This window comes from Salvelinus fontinalis, chromosome 19, assembly GCF_029448725.1.
Source record: "Salvelinus fontinalis isolate EN_2023a chromosome 19, ASM2944872v1, whole genome shotgun sequence".
NCBI classification, from domain to species: Eukaryota; Metazoa; Chordata; class Actinopteri; order Salmoniformes; family Salmonidae; genus Salvelinus; species Salvelinus fontinalis.
In genome coordinates this window covers 47982919-48001193 of record NC_074683.1, presented here as the reverse complement: position 1 = coordinate 48001193, position 18275 = coordinate 47982919, and the positions used below count along the sequence as shown (strand labels likewise).

The window sequence follows — 18275 nt, the reverse complement described above, 5'->3', positions numbered from 1 at the left end:
TTGTACAGATGAACGTGGTACCTTCGGCGTTTGGAAATTGCTCCAAAGGATGAACCAGACTTGTGGATGTCTACAGTTTTTTCCTGAGGTCTTGGCTGATTTCTTTTGATTTTCACTTGATGTCAAGCAAAGAGGCATTGAGTTTGAAGGTAGGCCTTGAAATACATCCACAGGTACACCTCCAATTGACTCAAATGATGTCAATTAGCCTATCAGAAGCTTCTAAAGCCATGACATCATTTTCTGGAATTTTCCAAGCTGTTTAAAGGCACAGTCAACTTAGTGTATGTTAACTTCTGACCCACTGGAATTGTGATACAGTGAATTATAAGTGAAATAATCTGTCTGTAAACAATTGTTGGAAAAACTTGTGTCATGCACAAAGTAGATCTAACCGACTTGCCAAAACTAGTTTGTTAACAAGAAATTTGTGGAGTGGTTGAAAACAAGTTTTAATGACTCCAACCTGAGTGTATGTAAACTTCAACTGTAACTTTATAAATGCCCCCTGAGCTTAGTTAAAATGTACCCAACCAGAAACCAAAATATAAGATTGTTTACAAACATTGGAATAAAAACAAAGTAAATGTAAACCCTATATAGCCTCAACATGGTTAAAACACATTTTTATATCATGGATGGTCAGTCCTTGCGTACATAGTTCTAACTACATTTAAGAGTGATTACATTTTTCCAGCCCCATCCCTCAGCATTTTAGTGAAATGGGGATGAGATAAAAGCTTTGCTTCAACTGGGGATGGCCGTTTAAGGATGCAATACTGTCCTAATTTCATGCTGAACCATACCAACGCCATAACTATATAGACATAGGCAGACTTTACTTCCTGTCACCCTCCAAAAACTTCCTGGTTTGAATGTCCTTTGATATTCTCCTTCCTGTTTGAGGCTGGCTTGTGACAGCTGCTCTCTCTGGTATGCACTTTGGCTTAAAATAACTTCTGCTCAAGTCAACACTTGGCATATCTGAATTCTTCTCACAACAAGGGCTGCGTTTACACAGAGCCCAATTCTGATCTTTTGCCCAATTATAAGCAAAAGAGCTGATCTGATTGGTCAAAAGACCAGTTAGTGAAAAAAAATATACAGTATATCTTAATTGGGCTCCCTGTGTAAACACAGCCCCAGGTGCCACTGTTCTGTGAAATGCTGAGTACCTTGCAGTTTAGAAGCCTGCTTGCTAGCAATGGACTTGAAGTTGTAAGACCTGATGCTTGCTAAATATGCGAACATAATGAGCAGTGATATGGAGGTCATTCAATGGCCTATGCGCTGCAAAGGAGCCAAGTGCTTAATGGAAATGTAATGAGCGTTGCCAGTGTCCCAAATTCTGCAAATAGATTGACGTAGGTATTTTAGGCAGTTAACAACCTGGAATGTACCAACTGCAGAAATCTTCCCAGCACAATTTGTTTCTTGGTAGTTTAGGACAAGTATCTGTGATACATCTTGTTTTTGTGTCCTGCAGAAGAATGTCATTGTAATATACTAGCAGAGAGAACACTGAGATATTTCTGCATTGGCACCCTTTCCCTGGCCCAATGCCTTGTATGGACTTCATGCCATGCCAGGGAACCAGCCCTACACTGTGACCTTTCCAACTTATCTGCTGCTGCAGAGGGCGGGAGCTACTCAGGACTGCCATGTGAACAGCCGTTGCTTGACTGATGTCTTTGATAAACACTAGTAAAGGAGATAGTATGTGTACAGTACGAGAAAGATGTGAGTGGGGGCATAGCCTACACACCTTGTATAGAGTCATTAGACAGGTCTATATGATTCAAAGCACCTGTGCTTTTGAAGCAAATGTAACTTTCAGTCCAAATTTTTTGTGAATCTCTAAGACAACACACACACACACCAGAATCATGTGTGGCTTTGAATATATCCCAAGTGGTATGATATCAAAGCCACTCACTTCACCCTGACCTCTATTCCAGTGACACAGTCCCCTTAGAACAGTGTCTGACTGGTGGGGCATGGTGAATCTTTGAAACCCGACCTACACTGTAATTCTACTATTTCAGTATTTCTAAATATGCACCCAGCAGACCCACTCTCTTGGCACCACATTGAACCAGAGGTTTAGGGGCCAAATAAGTATTCTGTTAAAAGATGGTTCCGTTTTGGCAGAAGGGAGAGTTTTTATTGGTGTGACTTACCTGGAGGCATGACTATAGCCTCTCTCTCTCAATTCAATTCAAGGGTCTCTCTCTCTCGCTCTCTCTCTCTCTGTCACTTGTTATCATCTCGCTCCTCCCTCTCTATTTTTCTCTCTCTCCCCAGCAGTGTTATGATAAGTAGTTGGTCTGCTTTCTGTCTGTGGCTTTCTACTCCTTGGGTTTCAATTCCAAACATGGTTATCCTACTAGGGTCTGTCTCCCCTCTCCCTCTCTCTCCCCTCTCCCTCTCTCTCCCCTCTCCCTTTCGCTCCCCTCTCCCTCCCTCTCTCTCTCTGTGCTGCCAACTGTGAGCTCTCCAGAGTAAGCAAATGGCTGAGGGAAATAGAGAGAAAATCAAGAGACAGACACAGCAAAACATAGACGGGGAAAAGAAGGGACGAGAGGGTGGGAGAGACGCACAATGTGAGGAGAAATCCATTCCAATCATGTTTATGGTGTAATAACTGAAGCAGGACAAAGAAAATCTGTAGTCCGGCTGTACGTAAGAGGGCAACAGAACAACTTTTGACAATTCATACTATTTTTTGCAACGTTTTCTCTGTTTTGACAATACCTTGATTGAACTTTTAAGAAATAGACCAACTACAGTGACAACTTTTCAGACTCACTGGTAAAGCAACAACAACAACTTGAGGCTTGAGTGGAGGACAAACTTTTTCTTCCAGCTTTGACCTCAGGTAGCGTAGTAAACTTTGGAATATTCTGAGTGTAACTGTTTTTTTGGAACTTATTGAACAACTAGACAGTTTTGTTTGGAATAACAGCCTCCCTCCACCATGAGTGCAGACAACTCCACCCTGTTGGAGACAGTTTTCTACGGCCATCCACCATGTGATGGCTGGACCAACAACACAGAGGGGGCCTTCTACCACCTGGGCAACACCGTCTTGTTCCTGGGGTACATGGGGGGCAGCAGTGCCTACGGCTCCCTGTTCATCTTTGGTTTCATGACGCCTGCCTTCACCTGCCTGGCCCTGTGGGGCTGGATGACCATGTGTGGGGTGGACGTGTTCACCTGGAACCTGCTGCTGCTGGTGGCCTGCGTGTTCCAGATTTGCCACCTCATATACAGGCTGCAACAGGATGGCTTGGCCAACGAGGAGCTGTCGGCCCTCTACTCAGCCATCTACCTGCCCCTGGACGTGCCCGTACAGGTGTTCAAAGACATTGTGGGGGCCTGTGAGAACAAGGTGCTGGCCCTAAGAGTAGAGGAGACGTATGCAGTGGAGGGCAAGACGCCCATCAACCAGCTATCCTTTCTGCTGTCAGGGAGGTGAGCGAGAGGAGGGTGTCAGTTCTAATGTCCGTATCATACCACTTAGAATGCATGATCAATAGTACATTACTTAATTCGTTCTTGGTAGTATGTTACTGGAGATATTGGAACAGACCTGAGTCTTGTTTTAGTTGAGTTGCTGGAGGAACATGGCCAACTGCAGTTTAGTTACATTGCTGTAGGTAGATTGCAATTGTCAAGAAGTAGAGTTAGTGTTCCCAGTGAATGTTCTTCTCTTAGCATTTTATCTCTTGATCTGTCTGTCCAAAAAAAACAATGGCTTAGACTAGAGCTTATGGAAACCTGAGTGAGATATATCACTTACCAACAATATAATTAAACACAGAACACTTTCAAGAGGTCATGTGTCCTTAGCAGTGTTGGGGAAGCTACTCTGAAAATATAGTTTACCAAGCTACCAATTACCTCACACTGGAAGAAGATAAGCTACACTGAAGCTACCCTTAAGAAAAACATATCTTACTTAACTGAAGTTACTAGTTCGCTACATCCACTAGCATACTACTTCCTGAAAAATGATCATATCTAAATCTGAAATGTCATAGACTACAAATTGCAAGAACAGATCACTCTGGAGTCAGATGTTAACATAATGTCTAATTTAGCCTATTAAACACAAAAAGTTAAAATTAGGCACAAAGTGTTTCAAGTGAGAATTAGGCATGTCTGATGATGAAAAAGAAAGGACATTCTTGACTACTTCACCCACATTTTATTTTAGCTAAAATAAAGTACTGTGTAATTCCAGTAGTTAGCTACACCACTACATGGCAAAAAATGTATTACCTACTGAAAACACTACCAAGATTTTAATTTAGTTCAACTACCACCATGCTCCTGCAAAATGTAATGCAATTACTAGTTGAACTAAATGTAATTCACTACTCCCCAACACTGGTCCTCAGCAGTGACTCCATCACTTCTTTGCTTTTTGGCTAATATCAGGTTTAGTGTGTGTATCAAGTGTGTTGGGATTGGGAGGGTATGGTTAAAATGTCAGAGCCCCAGACATTGTAAAACACAGAGTATTTGTGTCACTGACTCACTGTAGTGTACTTGCTCCCCTTAGCGGCAGACAGCTGGGTCAAATACATAATGTCAAAAACTTTATTTTCAAGTATTTGAGGTGTGCTTGATTTAGCTCATGTGTGACTATTACATTGATTCCATTGTACCGGGAAAATTAAATCAAGTGCTGTTCAAGAATTTGGAAGTATATGATGTATTTGACCCAGGTCTGGCGTCTGCTAAAGTGTTGTGATATTCTAAATATGTTTTGCTCTCCTTAGGTTGTGTACCAACACAGTTAACTAACTCCTCCTATACGGCCTCTAAAATGAATGGTTCATTAACGGTACTGACAGCTATGTGAGTGCAAGTCAAGTTTATAACTTCAGGATAGCTAATTATTATCATATGCAAATAACATTTAGTGTCATAAGATGACATCTGTTGATTGATTCAAATGAATACCATCAACATTAATCAGACATGAAAGAGCACTGTTGGAATGTCTGTGATTTATAAACCAAGAATAGATGTTTTCCTCTGTCTATGTTTAACTTGGATTACTTCCCTGAGTGTTGAGGTTAAGGACATAGATATTCATGTTAACTTGTTTCAAGGTTTTGGATCATACCTAGTGATGTGTGTATTCTCTTTCTTCTCTCGTTATCACCTATCCATACTTTTCCCCCTCTCCTCTCTTACTAACCTTGCCCTTTCCTGCTCTCCCTGGTAGGATCCGTGTGTCTCTAGAAGGACAGTTCCTCCATTACATCTTCCCACTCCAGTTCCTGGACTCTCCTGAGTGGGAGTCTCTCAGACCCAATGAAGAGGGGAACTTTCAGGTACTGGACGGATTCTCGTTAATTCATTCATTCATTAATTTCTGAAGCTTTAGCCTTTTCCTTCACACTTACCCCTGACTTTTGACATTCCTAACCACCAGGTGACCCTGACGGCGGAGACGGACTGCCGCTACATCTCGTGGCGCCGGCGCCGCCTTTACATGCTGCTGTCCAAGGATCGCTACATCACCCGCCTCTTCTCCGTCATGCTGGGCAGCGACATTGCCAACAAGCTCTACTCACTCAATGATAAGCTCTTCGCCAAGAGTGGTGTGCGCCTCGACATCCGCCTGCCCAGTCTCTACCATGTCCTGGCCCCCTCACCCCCGGGCAGCGAGGGTGAGGTCTGTAGCGGCAGTGGTAGTGCAAGGGACCGGGTAGACCCAGTGGAGCAGCAGGAGGCAGCAGTGGTGGATGTGGACCCGGTGCCAGCCTACCAGAAGTCAGAGCCTCCAACACCCCCGACCCCACGGCTGCAGATCCAAGAAAAGTCCCCCAACCCATCAACTGCAAGCCCCCGCCAACCCCAGGGCCCACACCCCCAGCGCCAGCCCTGGCCCTCAGACATGGAGATGCTCTCTGGTGAGGACTCCACCAGCCTGGTCCTGGAGGACTTCGCTGATATGACCGGGTCCTTAATGGATTATGGGAGTGAGAGGGATTATTTGAGGTAGAGGGCAGGGTGCTGGAGCTAACACACTGGGCCACTACTTAAGCTACATGTAAGTACACCTGTGTGCAGTGAGAGGGTGGGCTGGGGGGGGGTTTGTGTGTTTTGCTTGCTGTGTCCACACTCGCACTAATCCAGTGTTAAAATGGCAATGCCCTGTGTTAAAGAACCTCATTTCAACTTTGTAATTATTTAAGTGATTTTCTGTTTGTTTTCACACATATTCCATCTATCTTATGCAGAGGCTATGCACTGCTTGCGCCTTCGCTTTTGAAAATGATATGAATGTTTAGAGAGTGAGTTAGTAAACTTAATACATTTTTTGGTCAAAATGAATGAGCCTGAAGGGAAGAACATTAGATTGACCAAAGAGTTGGCAGAACTGGGACACCTCGCCTCTTGGGTACCCACTCAAGTCTCTGAGGATTGTTGTTATAAAGTTTACCTCCACTCCATCTCAATGGAGATCTGAAGCCTCAGGAGCTCTACCCCCAAAACGCTTGCTGGTCTTATTCTCTACGTTATACTGTATATGTATGTACAGTATATTACAGCCTCTCCACCACTCCTCTTCCGGTATGTGGCATGCCCTCTTGGTAGCTGGATGTACTGTAGAGTGTGTATGGAGAGTGTGTTTGTTTAGCTAGGTTAGTTAGACTGTACTTTCTGTCTGGATTCCAAAGCTTGGCCAGATGAAAGACAGTGTTGTACACAACAGTTTACCTGAGGGTGACCCTGATAGCTTATGTTGGTTCAAACAGATGGGGGTACCATCTGTATATATGTTGGAGGTTTGTAGTTTGGACCAGGATGTGGAGACAGCAGGGTGGGAGGCTGGCAATCATCTGTGTGTTTTTCTCTGACAGAGACAATGATTAGAGCCTGCTGGAAACTGGGGATATCCTGGCAGTCAGAGATCCAGTGCCATGCCATTAATCCACATGCCTACCCACTACCCCCTCCCTTTCCCCCCTATCCCAAAATCCTCCCTGACCCAACCGGGGGCAGATCGTGCTTCGGGTGGAGGAGGGAGAGGGGGGCAGGAGGGGTGTTGGATTCCAGGACAGCTGCTGGGTGCTTGGTGGAGGGCTCTGGCTCTGCTGTCATTGTAAAGGCTGCTGCTGACCTTCAGATGCAGGCTATGGTCAGTTAGACAGTGGCTACGGCAAGCAGGGGAATGAGAGGGGTGAGGGTTTGACAGGGGTAAGGGATGAGAGAAGGGCGAGGGATGTGGGTCATGTGAAAGCAGAGACCAGCCAGGCTCAGAGAACAGCCTATCACTCCAATGTCATTGTGACATCACAGGTCAGTAGTTCCTCCATCTCTCACTGTTAACCAGTTGTCAGGAATGTGAGGACTATGCCGGTGTAATTCGACCAATGGGAACGTTTGTTGTGAGATCATGTTGCAACCTTACACTATACTATATGTTCAGCTGTAATGCGTGATACATATCATTTAGGTGAAAATTAAATACTCTCTGTACTTGGACAAGGTGAATATGATCTGCTTGCCTGCCATAAGGAAGGTTGTCGTAGTAACAGTTATGCTTGTTTTTTGACAGATGTTCTCTGTTTATTCCACAGGAGGGGAAACCGCTGGGACTCTACCAATGAGATACCAGAGAGGAAGAGCTCCTCTGGCTCCCACTGACACCCCTAAGCTGTGATAGTTTTACCAAAAGTGCAAACAGTTCCAGGTTGTCTTTATTACAGTCATGCTGTGCAGCTTATAACACTATCACAGAATGTTTATGCATATCTATAGCATTTTCCTGAGAAGACCAGTGGAACTGCAGGAAAGACAACCTGGGATATAACTATCACCACTGTCCTGGGTGGAGTCAGGCCCACCCAACACCACATCCCAGTCTCTCACCTAACATTATCTCACTCCTGCGATGTCATCTGTGCATGACAATAAAGGATAGAGTGAGACTCTGGACACTGAACATAATTATGTTATAAACTGAATTTATTAGTTAATGTCACAGAAAAGAATGGTATTCTCTTTTTATTATGCCACTCACATCTCCCATTCATCTGGATGGAAAGCCGTTTGAAGTGGAGATAGGATTATGCTATTATGATTCCACATTAAACTAATCATGTGCATTAGATTTTTTAACAGCCGGGGTTGGGTTGGCTAGCTAGGGGCATGTTAATCTTGTTTGTTTGTGCAGACATAATCTGAGAGAATAATGTTTGACTGAGAGCATGCTAAAAGGGTTTTCTCTTCATACATACATATTTTCAAATCATGATTCCAAATTTAACAGGCAGACACACACTTCTGCATTTTGTCTACATGCTTGTAAACGTGAGATGTCTCACCCATTGTACATTTAGTCAGAAAACATAGAACAGGAGTATTTTGTTTTTGTTGTTTCCCCCCCAAAATGTGGGCCTACATATACATGATGTGATAAACATGTATTTTCACGGGGCCAATCTTTCTCCATAAAGTTCTTGGTGAAAATGCATTGACTGTCATTTTTTCATCTATGTCTCCTTTCTCCTCCATCCTCAGTCAGAATAAGATTCAGTCTTTAAGTTTATCATGACGAGGTATCCAAACTCATCACAATTTCAACACATTGCTCACCTCTGCTTCTGAGAACTGTTTTGCTTCAACAGAAGCTCTTATTAAGAAAGTAACATTCAGCTGCATCGGAATGATTATATACAGCAATACTAATGCTATTAGAAAATACAGAAGAAATGTAACAATAAGAAAATTGTAGCATAGTCTAGCTGTAGGTGGTCCATCAGTAACATATGAGTGTGTGAGTGTGTTTGTATGTATATTTCCAACAGGAGCTATTGGCTGCATGTGTGTGTGTTTCTGTGTGAGCTGGAAACAGGCTGCGTCCCAGTAAAACTCTCCTAATTTCCTTTCCTTCATGCCTAATGATAAGGACAGGATAGGCTTCCTCCTTACTGCTTAGACCTATCAAAGCATTCCACATCATTGATGACAAAGGAAAGGAGACGAAGAGAGGATGCCAATTCAGAACTATTGGGATGTTGACACAGTGAAAGAAACACATGTTGGCGCATAGGTTGTGTGTGTTCAGGACATAAGGGTTCTCAGTCATTCCCACACAGCTGCACAAAATCATGGTTCCACGGAGATCCTCGTCTAATGTCAATCTTCTTCACACACAACGACTCCACTTCTCTGAAAGAGCAACAGACGAGAAACAGTGTCATATGCACGCACAGGTACGCACACACAGACTGCATGCTGGTGTGTGTGTGTGTGTGTGTGCGCGTGTGTTAAATAGATGAAAGGACATATACCCGACAGAGGGGAACTCTGATATACAGACAGACACAAAGTGGATGTCTCCCTGTCTGTAGAAGCGTGCTCCAGTGTTCTTCAGCTGAATGGAGTCTATCTCACACAGTGGCACCAGGTGGGCTATCACCCTCCTGTAAACTGTACCGTCTGTCTCTCTGGAATACACACACACAGCATGACTGTTACTGAGAATATAATCCATGTTTACGTATCATAAAGTGAACAGCTGTGATTCATGCTGCTGTCAAAATATTTGTTTTGTCTCTAACTTTGAGGTTAGAGGTTGTTATACCTACAGCCTGAGTCTGTGCTCTGTTTCAGGAAGTCCCCTGGTTCTTAGGGTCACCTGCACCTCAGCAGTCTTGTCCAGGGGGGATACCTCCAGCTGCACCAGGATGTGATGGGCTGAGGGGGAGAGGGTGGCGGAGGGGGACGGAAAATAAGTTTAGCATCATCACTTCAAATATTGCTTTATTTAAGCATTCAACTGTGGGGTGAAAGTAGTGGTGATGTGTCATGAAAATTCAACAATCTTCTGCTGGACAGTCAGTCTGAGATCACGAGAGGTAGGCTAGATGCAGCTACTCACCACAGAAAGGAGGTGCAGAGGTTGTCAGGAGGAAAAGCTTCTCTTGTTGAGGAAGAGGAGAGGCTGTTATACCGCTGTTCTCCAATAACCCTGAAACACACAAGGACACATGGATGTACAAAAGACAGAGAGAGTGAGATGTAAAGTAGCCCTTCCTATCGCATCTATGACAGATGAAAGGTCTCCAAACTACATTAACCTCTTTGTCTGTATACTGTACGTCTGTAACTGTATCTGCAGTGCCAGTGGCCACAGCGATACTGTAAGTGGACACCAGACCAGACGTGACACTAGCTAGGTCAGACAGAAGCCCTATCTCTCATTGAGTGAAACCTGATTAAGGTGAAAATGGAAAGTGTGCTGGGAACTTTTAATATGATTAGGCCTATTCAAAATATCAAAATATGAACATGATGAAAATCATTTACATATAGCCTACTATACATGTATGAAGTGGCTATTTATATGTTTTACATTTCCATGATCAAAGTACTCACAGACAACAGGTTGGTTAAGTTTTCAGGAAATTGTGTCATGTTGATAACCCTACCTATTTCTGGACATGTGCCATTGAAGACACCTTGGCAGCCTAAACAGCGCCCCTTGAGGAATTCCTCATAGCTGGAACAAGGGATGCCAGTCAGTGGGCAGGTCCCGTTCAGTGCGCTTATGTAGACGTGGAGCGCCCTCATGTGGTCACAGATCACATAGCCATACACTGGAAAGTAGACAAGAACTGACAACAAACGAAGAGGCTCAGGTAGCCATCAGCTTACCACCAAATATATCAGCTTGCTAGCAGTGAATGTTAGTGCTTAGTTGACAATGACATGTCTGAAGTTTATGTAGGCATATCATACTATCATACACATGACCAGGGGCATCATGGACGTTGTATAATATAGCATTTTTCAAACACCTGAAACAGATTTTTCCTGCAATTCAGAGACATAATTGTTATAATTGATTCTATATGAAAAAATATATGTCTATTTTTTTGCATATCTAAGCATACCTCTTGAGGTGTTTGTATCCATCTGACTGGTGGTTCTTATTTTTTAAGAAACTAAATATACTTTTCATCTCTGCTAAAATCTGGGTAAAAGATTGAAAGGAATGTGAGTCTTAGTCAGTGCATTTAGTTATTTATTGCTTTTCTAAAGTCTACCAACCTTGCCAGCAGGCATGCCAGCTAAGATAGTTAACCACGCTAGCTACTCTAACTTGATTGATAGCCTGAAATGACTTCTCGATAGCTAGTTATCAGGTTGGGAGATTGTGAACCTATCTGGTCTAGCTAAATCCAACTTCATAAAATTGCTAGGTGGGCTAGTAGTATTACAAAAAAATAAAAAAATAAAGGAGAAATCTGAGGGAACATGTGCCCCTGTGCCTCCTATGGGTATGACGCCTCTGCACAGGCTTCTTTGCCAATTGTAGTAGGATGTGCTCCTCAATTTAAATAATATTACACCAATTAAACATTTTGTTGGCAAAAGCACACACTTACTTGACTCAAACCTTGAGCGTGCACAACCTGCCTGGTCCATCCCGCCATTCAGGAAGAAGTCAGCATGGCCAACAGGGATGGAGATACCAAAGTCTGAGAGAAAATATAGACAAATGGCTGATATCAGGAGATTGTCAGGTAAGCAGTGTTGTTGGGGTGCAGCCAACCTTTGTGTAGTGACTATGACAGAATTTCCGAGGAACTAGACCTACAAAAAAACAGAACACACTAGCATCCAAGCTAGCCCAATAACCAGCAAGCGAGGTGGAAAGATAATAGCAGAAATCTCTTTGCAATAACATTGTTTGTGTGTTCTCTTACAGTCAGAGTCTGTGTGGATGGCCTCCACAAACAGTGCATCTGAGGGGTCAAGACGGTCAAACGTGTCGGCTCCCTTAAACATGGGTCCAGCTGGGTCCAGACCTACAGGAGGAGATACAGACAGAGCAGTGAATGACTGAGATGAGTGAGTGATAGGCTACAGCAGAGATGGGAAACTTTGATGGGGTTGGGGTTCACAAAAAATCTGAACTCATTGTGAGGGGCTGCGGTGGCTGCGGTGGCTCGTAGGTCTCGTAGGTCTGTCCCCAGTTGGTCAAATTGTTGTTTGTTCACTATTCTTGTGGGGACGCACGCACGCACGCACGCACGCACGCACGCACGCACGCACGCACGCACACACGCACACACACACACACACACACACACACACACACACACACACACACACACACACACACACACACACACACACACACACACACATACACACACACACAGCTGTGAATTACTGCACCTAAACATTCAGGCTACTTCACATCACAAGGCTGAATGCCTCTACTCAGACAAAAACACCAGAGATAATGTGAAGACAGACAATTGTATGCATTGTTGTGCCATTGTGTGTCCTCAGAAGGGTAACGTCTCAATCGTTCACAAATTCAGAGCAGCGCTTTTCAGTGTCTGCTGTTGTTGTTTTCTGAAGCGTGCTCTCTCTTTCTCTGAAAGCCTCATTCATTCCAATTGGCAGAGATGAAAGGGTGAGTGACTGCCCTGCTTTGTGGTGACCAGTCGTTGTCTGGCCCTGTAGAGCCTTGTTCTGCAGACAGTAGGGGCCCTGTGCAACTGTTACTGGGTCAGACACAGATGGAGCTCACCTGTGATTCTCCCTATCTCCCCCTTGAACAGGGTCCCCACGAATCCAGACACGTGTGCCCCAAGGCTAACCCCAATGAAGTGAAATGACTCCAGTTTGCATCCATGGTTCTGTGAGACAGACATCAGTTCTACGTTATTTTCATTACTTTTAAATTCATTTGCTGTTGGTCAGTGAACATTGAGATTGCATTTATTAGTATGTAAACATAAACAAATGACTAGGCCCTGACCTGGAGCTGATTGATGAGGACAGATATCTGGACGGCCACCTCCTTATAGTTCTCCACCACCAGGTTGTAGGCGAAGGAGGCCCCATAGACCCAGTCCACCACCACCACATTGGCATCCTGCGCCCGCAGAAGAGCCTGGGCCAGCTGTTTCACCCAGGACGGCTTACTGCCCAGAGCCCTGGGAGGGGGGAAGGGGGGAGCGAGATAGCTCATACGTTTTATTTGTAGATCTCCTTGCACTTTATATGTGCCCATCAGCATAACTTTTCTCTCTATCTCTCTCACCTCTGTAAAGAGAGTATGAAATTACTGTGTCAAGTTTTTGACCTCCCTCCCCTTCTCCTCACCTGTATCCATGGACAATGATCTTGGTGGGTAGGGAGGAGTTGAAGTAGGAGGCGTTGTTGCTGAGGGACTCCTGACTGAAGAGGCTGGCACAGTCTGTATTCTTGCGTGTCAGGAGTAGGTATTGCACCTGTAGCTTGCTGCCCTGCTGACGGTACTCCAGCCAGGTCGTGTTGTTGAAGTCAGCACATTCTGATCTGGACTCCTCATCCTCCCCTGCTGGTTCAGAGGAGAAATGTCCATAAAGAACCTTGACGAAAACAACACCACCAACAACAACAACAACAATGACAGATGCACCATTTGCACAAAAAAATCATGTTTCACAACAGAGTTATTTACATACAGTGAAGTGGCATATGCTATAATAAATATGCTTAGAGCAAGGATAGTGTTTATTCATTACATGAAAATGTATTAGGAAGAAGCTTCTGCAATAGAGATGAGTGGTACTTACCTACTGTGGACGTGATGTAGAATGCTAAAATACTGAGAAAAGTTTCCGCTGTTTTCAGTTTCCAGCCCATTCTCTTGAAAGAAGAATGTCAAATGGTAAACTGTTCTGTAGCTTTACCGCTTAGGTTGGTGAACTGTGCCTCAGATCCTTAGCTTTGGAAAACCTATTTTCCCTCCCAACAGTGCTTGAAGTTATGCAATGACTATTTAATAGTACTGTAGTTCACTTTGGATCTAGAAATGCCATTTAATCCTCTACTGGTCAACAGTAACCTCAAACAGGGCAGGAATCTCCTTAAGAGAATTAAGTCGAACAAAATACGTTATTTCACAATGCCTGGCATTGAAATATTAAGTTACAACATCTGATTACAGTACAGAGATGGGGGGTTGGAGGAATTTCCTTCCCTGCTTTCTCGTAAAGCTCAGCTGGCACAGTAAACTAGGCTTATGAAAACATACCCACATACCCATGTACCCCTCCTGCTCCAGTCGTTGGTCTGTGTTTTGCTTAGGACCCAGTGCTTGGTCAAGTGCTTAGTCTGTATGGGGTTGGGGTGGGTGGGGGCACTGGACGAGGATCCATGACCTCACCGATGATCAATGCCTGTTTGTTTTCATGCTGGACTCTGACCATCTGGGGGTGACACTCACTGTGTTACATGGTGATAAGCTACATTTCAGCAATGGATGACCAATTCTACCTTTATACTAGTCCATGTGAACATAGAGATGGACCTGCAAATGTAATCTGTCACACAACTTTAACATACACATTTACAGACCACTGTAATAATGATTAGAAGCATGGACCAGGGAAGGGTCAGCTATAGGAACAGTCTTACAGGCAGGGCCTTGGGCAGTTATTTAGCCTTTATTCACTTTCTTCTTTGGGTAACAGGGATGCCAACCAATCCATGGTCCACTTGCGTACCTCCTCCCAGCTATACCGGGGGACGTACCCCATGTCCCTCTGAGACCTCCGATAGGTGAAGCTAAAGGGCATGTTCAGCATGTTGAGGAGCTGCCGGTTTATGGGCGGGTACCTGAAGCCCAACGGCGACAATACAACACGGTTAAAGTCAAAATAGCTGATGGGCGGCGTGTCGTCTGAGATGTAGTAGAAGTTCCCTCCGATGGAGCCCCTCCGCTGGGGGTCTCGCAGGGCGGGCGCAGGCGGCCTGGAGGTGGGCCAGTGCTGCGTTCCCCACGTACACATGGTTCACCTGGGCCTCCGGGTGGGAGGTACGGTACAATACGTCCCTGTTCGGAATCCCGTCGTTCATGTGGTCCAGCAGGAATCGTCAGCACTCTCTGTAGATGTACATTGGTCTGAGGGTGCAGGTGGAGCCCCTCGCCTTGGGCTTGTAGTGTGACCCACTCAGCTTTCTTTTTGGTCCTGCAGTAGGGGGAACTTTATGGAGCACGTGTAGGGGGTGTTCTCATCAACGTTGATGATGGGGTCTCCGTTGGCATTGGGGCCGGCCACCTCAATGCTGCTGGTGTAGATGAAGGACGCCACGTTTTCCTGGATGTACGTCTACAGAAGGAGCTGGGTTCCTGAGAAAGAAATTAGATGAATGAGTATATTAGCAGGGTCAATTCAGTTTTCAAGTGCAGCTCAAGTATTTGAAAGTATTGGACATTTCACTCAGGACTGCTGCCAATCCCAACCCAATGTTTCAGTGAAACTCGACCATACCTTTGACGTTGACTCCGTGGATCTTGCTGTAGTCCACCTTCTCGATGACATCTATGAGGGACGCAGTGTGGTAGACCTGCGATGCTCCCTTACACGCTGTCCTCAGCAACTCACTGTCCCTGATGCCCCCCTCAAACACACTCACCACAATGTCACCTCTGACCTCTAACAACAAACAGAGAAGAAAAAAACGAATCAGAGAAGAAACAAACCAAATAAAAATGTTAAAATATCAATATTTACACCAACCCTGGTAGGAACGGAGAACAAAAGGAGAGCTGGTACAGTATTTACCTTCCAGAGACTGTATGAGTTGTGGTCGGACATGCTCCGGACTTGGTCTCCACTCCAAACCAATCACCCCACTCTATTATCCCCCTCTGCGACAACCTCTTTTTCTAGCCTGCGGGAATGTGCTGGAAGTGACGGTAACTCTGCCACTCTGGGGCGAGAAGTGAGGCAAGTTCTAGAGGCAGGCAGACGCGAGAGAGGGAGAGAGCAGGGACATTTTATTAAACCAGTATCTGCCAGGGATGGCCACCAAGGCTGCTGGCCCCAGACCAGCCAAGGAAAACAGTTTGCAATGACTTGAAAGTCAAGACGACGTCTGCCAGATGACTAACGATTCGCTTTGCTCTCCCATTGACACAGTGATGAAGTGATTCTGGTCAGAGTAGAGTCAATACGCTGCAGATTTAGTGGCTGGGTTTATTTTGACAGGCTTGGCCACTGATTATTAATGTGGTCTATAAAGCATCTGCAGTATATTCACCCTAACAGTGTCATTTATTCTATATCTGAGTAGCATATGTTGAAGTGGTTTCATCCTCTCAGAAAGTGCCAAATGTATGTGATTGCAGCTGGTTTTGTAGGGTTTTGAACATATTAAGATTCCAGGGTTACACACTGGACATGTCTTATAATGAGAGGCTACAATATCAATGATGTATATAAACCCCGGATTGTTAACAGTATGTATTGGCCATTGAGAGGCTTTGAAGCCACTGTCCGGACATATTGGCACTCACAAGTAGGCACAGTCCTCCATAGGAATTAATGGAATTTCAATTAAATGTTTCAAAGATAAATTTACATGATTGTTGTAGTGTGGAAAGTAACAGTACTAAAAAAATACTTTAAGGAAAATGTTTTTATATATACAGTTCCTTCGGAAAATGTACAAACCCCTTGACTTTTCCCACATTTTGTTACGTTACAGCCTTATTCTAAAATGGATCAAATTATATTTTATTAAAAATAAAAAACAGAAACAGAAACACCTTATTTACATAAATATTTAGACCGTTTGCCCCGCCCCAGAACTTTGGGCAAACAATCACACCGCTCCAATGGAAAGGAACTGTTGTCAAGTCCCGAAACCTCGGAAAAGCTTACGTTTAAATCGCATGAAAGCAAGTGAGGACTATGGCAAAAACTGAGTTTTCTTTAAAAAATAAATATTGAAATGGCTAAATAATTTAACAGTGCACCAGGAGAACTTGCTACTGTGATTCCTGAAATACAGAGCCTGTTGATGAAATTATACTTTTGTTACATCGTTTGCTAGCTCAGTTGTTTAGCTAGCTTTCAGTCTCATTGGCCACCAAACGTTGCTAACGCTAGCTAGCCATTTAATATAACTTGGCTGCAGTCCAAACTCAAAGTAGACAGCCCTCAGCCCTTGAATTGCCTTTTACATCGTCACAGCCGAGTGTACCTTACTAAATGTCCCTTGCCCAAGCGATGATCGGAGAGGCAACATCCTTGGTGCTTAAACACAACCAACCTAAAGTTATTAATGTACCGAGCAAGCTACAGTTAATCATAAATGGCTAATTAGTTTAATAGTTTGGTCATTTATTCCAATAAATGTTATAATTCCCCAAAATATGTTTATGAAGCTAGTTATGTATTATAGGCTCCTCACTATGAGACTAAGCCAATTTCCCAACTCTAAAATCAATGTCATCTATATCTTTTAGCAAGCTAGTATCATCAAATTAACTGACATCCTGAAAATGCAGCTCTGTTGATTAAATTTGACACTTCGCGGCCACCGGAGTTTGACACGTGACTACAGTTTTCATTGAATTGTGGGTCATATCAACACCAAAAATGATCAAAGTTCTTCACTTCTTCAAGCTAAATCGAGGGGGCAACTTTTGTGAATTGGACCATAACTTAATATTGTAGTCGAACTGCATCTGGTTTCGATGGGGATTGCCGCTAGGGAAAGTGACAGGCAAGAAGGCTGAGTGGGTAAAACATTATGTTTGTACTGCAGCACTTGTTTTCTCAAAATGTGTTTGCTAGCTAAGTTAGTTATGTTATGAATACAACACCCATCTGCTCTAGGCATCAGGATGCGATTTGAGAGCACCAGTTGGCTCCAAAAGTGGTTATGGCTTTGACTGCCTGCTGGCAGTGAATTCAGAGCCATTCAGCCATTCAGTGTAAGATCTTAATTTGAGCCAGTTTGCTACAGCAACAGGAAATGTGAATTCTAATTAATGGATTTATTTTGTAGGGGTTGATACATTTTTTGTTAGGGCAAATCAAGTCTGTCATTTGAAAGTGGAAATTACAAAATTTAAAAGCCTTTTTTAAACCTCAAACACACTACAAGTTTGCATTAGCTGCTGTACAGTAAAATTATTAGCAATAAAAGAGTGATCAATTTAAGATCCTACATCGGTAGTTATATTACAAACAAAATTGTACCATGTTCCCATGAAGCAATTGTAATGACAGTTCACCACAACATACCTAAGAGTTTCCTGGTTAGCAATGTGTAGTCTGAGTTCAATTCCAGTGTGTATTAGAAACACAGTTTGAGATCATTGTGAGAGGATTTTGCCAGTGGTTGAATGGGGAATTGGGCTTCCCGGGAAAAGGTTGTCCGAGGTTGCAACAGTAACCAAGAAGGGCAGAGACCCTAGACTAGTAAGTGGGTTGACTTGTTAG

The 18275-nt window shown here is 43.9% G+C and overlaps 2 protein-coding genes and 1 pseudogene across 8 annotated transcripts; 1 reads left to right on the top strand and 2 right to left on the bottom strand.

Moving 5' to 3' along the window:
* Positions 1 to 2351: 2351 nt before the first annotated feature.
* Positions 2352 to 8500, top strand: LOC129816874 (popeye domain-containing 2-like). Of its 2 annotated transcripts, none has more exons than XM_055871828.1 (4): positions 2352 to 3474; positions 5240 to 5348; positions 5450 to 6070; positions 7605 to 7694. In XM_055871828.1, the coding sequence occupies exons 1-3, from the start codon at positions 2978 to 2980 to the stop codon at positions 6020 to 6022; spliced, it is 1179 nt and encodes a 392-aa protein (XP_055727803.1). In that variant the 5' UTR covers positions 2352 to 2977; the 3' UTR covers positions 6023 to 6070; positions 7605 to 7694. The 2 variants fall into 2 exon arrangements, with proteins under 2 accessions (XP_055727803.1, XP_055727804.1); XM_055871829.1 differs by having other exon boundaries at positions 2353 to 3474; positions 5450 to 5930; positions 7605 to 8500.
* LOC129816873 (phospholipase A1 member A-like) lies at positions 7975 to 14172 on the bottom strand. Of its 6 annotated transcripts, none has more exons than XM_055871821.1 (12): positions 14072 to 14172; positions 13611 to 13683; positions 13156 to 13372; positions 12809 to 12986; positions 12578 to 12686; positions 11742 to 11843; positions 11421 to 11513; positions 10461 to 10646; positions 9911 to 10000; positions 9618 to 9726; positions 9321 to 9476; positions 7975 to 9198 (listed from the first exon to the last, which is right to left on the bottom strand). In XM_055871821.1, exons 1-12 carry the CDS (start codon positions 14081 to 14083, stop codon positions 9108 to 9110), a joined length of 1416 nt encoding a protein of 471 aa, XP_055727796.1. In that variant the 5' UTR covers positions 14084 to 14172; the 3' UTR covers positions 7975 to 9107. The 6 variants fall into 6 exon arrangements, with proteins under 6 accessions (XP_055727796.1, XP_055727800.1, XP_055727798.1 ...); XM_055871825.1 differs by having other exon boundaries at positions 10461 to 10628; XM_055871823.1 differs by having other exon boundaries at positions 13156 to 13369.
* Positions 13827 to 17073, bottom strand: LOC129816213 (3 beta-hydroxysteroid dehydrogenase/Delta 5-->4-isomerase-like; annotated as a pseudogene).
* Positions 17074 to 18275: the final 1202 nt, after the last annotated feature.